This window comes from Benincasa hispida, chromosome 10, assembly GCF_009727055.1.
Source record: "Benincasa hispida cultivar B227 chromosome 10, ASM972705v1, whole genome shotgun sequence".
Lineage (NCBI taxonomy): Eukaryota > Viridiplantae > Streptophyta > Magnoliopsida > Cucurbitales > Cucurbitaceae > Benincasa > Benincasa hispida.
The window spans coordinates 51,122,209-51,129,032 of NC_052358.1; the positions used below are offsets into that span (position 1 = coordinate 51,122,209).

Here is a 6,824-nt window from a genome sequence, read left to right on the forward strand (position 1 = left end):
CTTAAAATGTTTATTTACTTTAATTATTTTTTTAATATTTTGTTTCTATAAATTTTTTTCTTAAAATATCTATCAACATCAACATTTTATCAATATTTTCACCGACATCTTCGTAAAACTAAGACCTCGACATCAATATTTTAAACTTTCATGAATTCAAAGCCAACCGAAGCAATAAGTAAATAAAATAAAATGACTACGAAAAGAAATAAGGAATTTTTTTTCCCCAGAAAAGGAAAAACCATCAATAAATTTGGTAATCAAATCAAGGTATTTCTTCAAACAAATACAATAGTGTAACTTAATTTACAATCTAGATTATTTTGGGACATTCTCCAACCAAAAAGTAATCTTGAATTGTCAAAGGAAACTTCCAATCACAAACCGCTAAATACAAAATGTCAACTGAAGTTCAACTCAACTAATCAAGATGTATATCCTTAACCAATAAACCAAAGATTCACCCTACATCTAGAGGCTAAACTAAAACAAAATCATGAAATGCAAAACATTCCAACAGCTATAATCAACCTTTTTATCATTACTTTCTCTTCTTGTAAAAGGTAAAGATGAAGATCACACAGACATGGCAATGTTTATGGGAACACAACATGAACTTGAGGAAACATTAAATGAACACAGCATATAACAATTTGATGTGATCATTTAATGTTTCCTCAAGTTCATGCTGTGTTCTCGCTTATAGAAGCTTAATCTCTTCAAAGGAAACTTAAAAATTCTTTTCTTTGCCCTTCCATTTGTTATCTTTGCCATAAGTCTGAGTCCCTGGACTATTTGTTCCTTCACTGTGACTTCGCCATCAAGGGATAGGCTCTTTTGTTTAGAACATTTGGGATGAAGTGCTGCCTACCTAACAGGGTCCAATTGGATGGTGAATGGGCTGGACTGCTTTGCATTCAATGGTAGAGGTAAAACCATTTGGAGATGTACTACTAGTTCGCTCCTTCGGTGCATTTAGAAAGAAAGGAATAGTAAAAATTTTTAAGATAAGTTCACTCATTTTGATTCTTTTTGGATGGTTGTGCAACACACAACCTCTTGGTAGTGTACTAATTATACTAAATTCTTTTGTAATTATAGCCCCTTCATGATTTTTAACCATTGGAAGGCTCTGCTACATTAGTTCTTTGGAGAGGCCATCACAGCCTCTGACCCGTGAGTTGTCTCATTTTGATCCTTTTTGGAATATAAATGTTTGTTTCCTATTAAAAAAAAAAAAAAAAGACAGCATAGAAATTTTACTTCCAGCCAAAGAAAATATTAGACAATCAGAAAATGCATACTCTGTTGTCTGTCTCAGGCTGAGAATCAAGCATTTACATTCCCAATACCATCAAAGCCTGACATCACGGCTATGTACAATTTGCGGATTTTCAAAAGCAAAATGGAAATAAAGAACGTGAACTTAAAAGAGATTCTCTTTCAAAATATAGGCTCAGCCGAAGACAATATATTCAACCTGAGACGAAACATGATGAACAAAGAGTAAAAAAGAGTTAAAAAGCACCTCTAGGGCTACTAATCCTTGATTGCTTGTCCCCATGCTAACGACGAAGCTAATGTTTTATGTCAGATCTGTACAACTGTACTTTATAACCACGCAACTTCCAGAGATCAGTTTCTATCAACAACCTCAGCAGGCAAGTTAAGATCAAAAAAGTTGCCAGTAACAACTTCTGCTCTGGCACGCTTCCTAGAAGAGCATCCATTCTCCTCGGAATTCAAGCTAGTCAATCGTTCGCATTCCGACAATCCTCCTGCATTTGTACCATCAGTAAAACTTTTATACTCAATATCTATCTAAAGCAGTATTGCAGGTAGTTCTCCCTTATATATTGTCTCAGAAATAGACTAAAAATAACCCAAAAGAGATGTACATCGGTAGGCTGGTGTCGGTTTTGGGAGAAAACCGGCACCAAAAACCGACCAGGGAATTTTTTATGGTAAAACCAACAACCTACAGACCGGGGATTCGATGGTCAGTCGGATCGGTTTTTAGTGCCTTCATGTACACTCCTAAAATTAAAAATACTCCACATCAATGATCAAATAGGCACAACCCAAAGAAAGACCAGGCAATGTGCAATAATCTTGATTAAGAGATGTAGACTATATATAAATGCATATTTTCAATTCAATATGGGACTCTGTTAAAAGACAAACATTTCGAAATCAAAATTTCTGAACTGACAAGGATGAAGAAGAATAGTGTAGAAAAGTACTCTCCACTTTACCACTTGTACCACAGTCTGATGGTGGATATTTGTCTGAAGTATTTGCTTTGCTGTTCCAACAAGCAGAAAGCTCCAGTGCCTTCTCGATGCCCTTCGACTTGTAAGGAGCAATATTGTGGATACCCAGTTCTAGAGAGCCCAGAAGATCATTCTCAATACAGTCATACCTGCTTGAAAATAGGACCTGAGTTCCAAGAGCTTTACACACATTTAGAAGAACAGATTGTTCAAGTGCACTTACATCTTCTTGCAGAGGGTATCAGTGATAACCGATAAATTGATGACTTGCATCCGTATCTCCATTACCCTATCTTTAGTATATTGATCGAATGGCTCCTCCAAAAACTTGGAGAGCTTCTCAACATTTGCCTCAAGTTGCTGTTGCTGGTCCTCAAATAGATGCTGCTTTATCTCTCTTTCCGCCTCAGTCATCTCATCTTTGAATAGCTCATCCCCAAACATATAGAATGCAAATGGGTAAGAGTAAGATAGAACCCGCCTTGATCTGAAAAGTCTAGACAGTCCATTGTTTACCCAACTAAAATCTCTGAGCATGGATTCCCTCTCTTCCGAAATTGAGATCTTCTCTTGTATAGATTCCTTCAATTTGCTTTCAAGCTTAAAAGAATCTGTATGAGCTTTGTACCGATTATGATAGTGCATATACCTATACAAATCCCGTTTTGCTCGCTCAGCTTTCTGTTCTGATTCTTCTTTGTAACGCCCACAACTATGACCAGAAATACTCGACCAAGTGTGCTCCCGACCCGTGGCTCCACCACACAGCCAACTGTACCAGAAGGATGGGAAGTAGAAACTTAACACTTGATAAAATAAAAACAGGGTGAGAAGAACAAATAGCTAAAATAGAAACAAGCACCAGGTTAAGGAGACGAAACTAATGACTGGGGGTCCATGTATATCTAAGTATCAGTGAAACTATTTTTTATCATAACGATTAGAAAAAGAAAGAGTTTTACTATCAGAAATTCAAGTCTCAAGCACTAAATGCTCAACTTCTATGAATTCATATTCAAATTGAAAAAAGTTTAATATTTTAGCTGGTAAGTTAACGGAAAAAAATACACATCTTTCACGCACTTCACTACTTTTATTTCCTTAGATCAGGGAGATGAGTATTCTTACAGAATCTAAAACTAACATAAGGTTAAAATGATTAAGTCTATTAATTAACCTGTTTAAGAGAATGTCGAAAAAATACTAGAGTGAAATATAGTATTCACAATCCATAATATTCAATTGAAAATTTTCTATTTTAAGTTTTAATCAGAGCAAAAGAGAAGGGCTTAGATATCACTGTCTAACTTGCTGTTTCTCCACAGAATTCGTTCCAATTTTCCAATATATATTTAAACTACCCAACACATCTATAAGGAAAAGACAAAACATAATATGAGATCATTTGAATTCATTGATAATAAATTAGCAATGCCCCAAAAGGTTAAAACTAAAAAATAAATAATAAAAAATAAATGTTGTTCTTGTTTTCCCAAACACGGAGATTAGTGACTCACTAATTGTTTTGAGAAGTTTGAGACCTCAAAGAGTGTTGCATTAGTAAATGAGTCAATGACTCAATGGCATACACCACAAAGACAAATAGCAAAAAAAAAACAAACAAACAAAAACCAAAAACAATTGTTCTAAGAAAGAGACAGAAAGTGTACCAAATAGCTAGATCCTTCAGAACATTTTCACATCAAATGAAATGCAGAAAATTATTTATTCAATGCAGCTAAAGTCACGAATGCTTTCAAGAGAAGAATTTAGATGCGAATTTTAAGCAGAAATGTCATAATTTCAGAAGTTCTTCGAATTAGCCACATCAAACACCTCTAACATGACATGGAGTTACTTTTAAAATGTAGCTACCACTTGAAATAATAATAATAATCTATAAGAAACTAGGCATGCATTAACTGCAAAACATCTCACATGCGCTCACAGAGAACTCAAAAGAGTCAGACAATCACATTAATCTAATAATCACGACTGAGATAACTTATTTGAAAACTGATTGAATATGTAACCATTTGTCTTATATCGAACCTAACTATCAACTGTTCGAATCTGAAAAATACCATACTGACTGATACTTGCTGTGTCATCCTCAGTTTCATCAATATATGACAATGAGCTATCTGCCTCAAAGTCTCAGCAATATATGAAAGAGATACGCTATCTGAAAGTTTGCTTTCAGGTCTCCTATTTAAGTAATGTGGAACAGAATGCACCATTTCACCCAAATGAATTTATTGAAAAAACTATAGCAAAGAATATGATTAAAAAAAAATAGCATAATCCTACCAAAATGCCTGACCACAGATGCAGCTGACGAGGTTACAACCTCCATTCTTCTCGACAGGCTTATGGCATTTTGGGCAGGGCTTTGTATGTACTGTAATCCAGTTAACAGTTTCAGATTCATCTCGACACTTCTTAATCCAAAGTTCCCACATCAAACATGAACACGGTGAGTGAGCTTCTGATAAGCAACTGAAACAAAACTGAAGACCACACGAACATTCTACTTCACAAAACTCATCATCCTCCACGCGTATAGCATTGCCACAATGAGGAGTACTCGGACACCACTTGACTCTTTTGTTATCCTCAATGTATGACTCAAGAAGAAAACGATCAAATTTATTAGCAAGATCTGGATGCCTTTTACTAACTAAATTCCTAACAACAGCTTCATCGCAAATCGCATTACATTTGTGGGCCATGCATCTGATTCTCCGACTTTGACCCTCGTTTATTTTCACAATGAAATGTTCAGTCCAACCTGAAGCAAGACAGAGAGTGAATTTGATCTCAGATAATTGTTTCAAGCTTTCAACGAAATAAGGAACAATGAAACTCAGCCAATTATTAGTAATTTATATGAACTGAGCACAATTCCATTCCACAACAATTGCTTATAACCAACAACATCACAGCCATTCTTTACAATATCAGTTCAGGCGATTGGAAATCCTTTTCAATGAACTACAGAAGTAGAACGCATTGTTTGTGCATGTAAAAAGAATAAGGGAACAATTTTTTTTTAAAAAAAAAAAAAAAAGAAATCAAACTTTAGAGGGGAAATGCTTACAGTTATTACAAAAGCAATGATCACAATCCACTCTCGTTGCATCATTGCCATGTACTTCCTCCATGCAGATATCACACATCACCATGGAAGAAGGCTCAGAGGAACTATTACTTCGATTCTCAATCATACTAACACCAGCTGTAGCAAACAAATGACTTTTCCCTTTCTCCACAAGTACTGCAAACAATTTCTCTACATCCCATCGGTAATGAATGAGTAAGGTCCGAGCATGGTATTCCCTCAACGATAGCAAGTCCATCACTCTACGCATGTCCTCCTTCTACACGAATTCAAAACAACCCTAAAATCAAATTCAAACAACAAAAAAGAATCCAGGTACCCAATAAACGATAAAATCAGACAAAAGGTCTTTTATATGAAAAGAGGAAGCCAGTGCTAAACCTGTGCCGCAAGGAGAGATTCCTTCGTAATAACCTGAAAACAACAAAAAAAGGGTCGCCATAAACATGATGGATTAGAAAATTCCCGTAATTACAAGCGTTATATAACCAAATTCTGCCGTCCCATCATCACAAACTTGGAGAAAAACCTCAGTTTCTTTTTTTCTTTAGTAACAAAAACAATAAGAACGTTAAATTTCAAGAGAATCAATTCATTCCCTGCCATCGTAAAACAAAAAGAAAAAAGAAACTCCCTAAAATTGAATCGAGAAACAAGAGATTAAACTTGGAATCCCTAAAAAACAAGTAATGAAAGGCAATTAGAATCGAGGAAGAAATAGAATACCTTAGTCGCGGGAGCTTTAGGAACCCACTGAATTTCAGAGTCCTCGTTCTCAATACCATGAAGAGAGTCTCGATCGGAGTCATAATAGTCCTCATCGCTGCTTAAACAGTCGTCCATTGAGAAATAGGGAAAGGGAATTGGGGAAAGAGAAGAAGAAATTGAAGTCAGATGGAAAGAAGAAAAAAGGCAAAGGTGAGTGGGTAATACCAAAAGGGGGAAAAGAGAAACGCGAAACAAAAACAATCGATAACGAGATTCGATGAATAAATCGGATCCGGAGAAATCGGGAAACGCCGGAGAACGTTTCCCTCCGGGAAGATCGTTGGAAATTCCGGCGAGGAGAGTGAAAGGACAACGACTAAATGGTGGGAGCTCTTCCGATGAAATAAGTAAAATATAAATATAAATAATTAAAAAATATATATATATATATTTAAAAAAAAAAAGAAAAAAAAAAAGCAAATTTGTGAGAGAGAAGATAAAAAGAGAGAGAAACCAAAGGTTATACGACGTCGTATTATTGCATTAAAACGACGCCGATTTAGTCTAATGGAATATCTGGTTGACGATTGCCGTAGAAGCTTGGCATCTTGGAATCTTTTTGCATTTTTTTCCTTTTTAATTATTATTATTTGGTTTCTATTTTATTTGAACCAATTATTTGCATTTAAGTTGAAAAAATTGAGATGAAAAGTAATAATAAA

The 6,824-nt window shown here is 35.3% G+C and overlaps 1 protein-coding gene across 4 annotated transcripts in view; it reads right to left on the bottom strand.

Annotated features, from left to right (window-relative positions):
* Positions 1-6,524, bottom strand: part of LOC120088205 (probable E3 ubiquitin-protein ligase ARI1) — a 7,008-nt gene extending 484 nt beyond the window's left edge. The window contains exons 1-7 of one of the 4 annotated variants that reach the window (XM_039045330.1): positions 6,121-6,524; positions 5,776-5,808; positions 5,374-5,653; positions 4,584-5,064; positions 2,497-3,045; positions 2,256-2,422; positions 1,258-1,778 (exon numbers count right to left, since the gene is read on the bottom strand). In XM_039045330.1, coding sequence (XP_038901258.1) covers positions 1,636-1,778; positions 2,256-2,422; positions 2,497-3,045; positions 4,584-5,064; positions 5,374-5,653; positions 5,776-5,808; positions 6,121-6,237 — 1,770 coding nt within the window. In that variant the 5' untranslated portion in view covers positions 6,238-6,524 and the 3' untranslated portion in view covers positions 1,258-1,635. Of the gene's footprint in view, positions 1-1,257; positions 1,779-2,243; positions 2,423-2,496; positions 3,046-4,583; positions 5,065-5,373; positions 5,654-5,775; positions 5,809-6,120 lie in introns of those variants that run through there. The other 3 variants (XM_039045331.1, XM_039045329.1, XM_039045332.1) reach the window with 3 other exon arrangements.
* Positions 6,525-6,824: the final 300 nt, after the last annotated feature.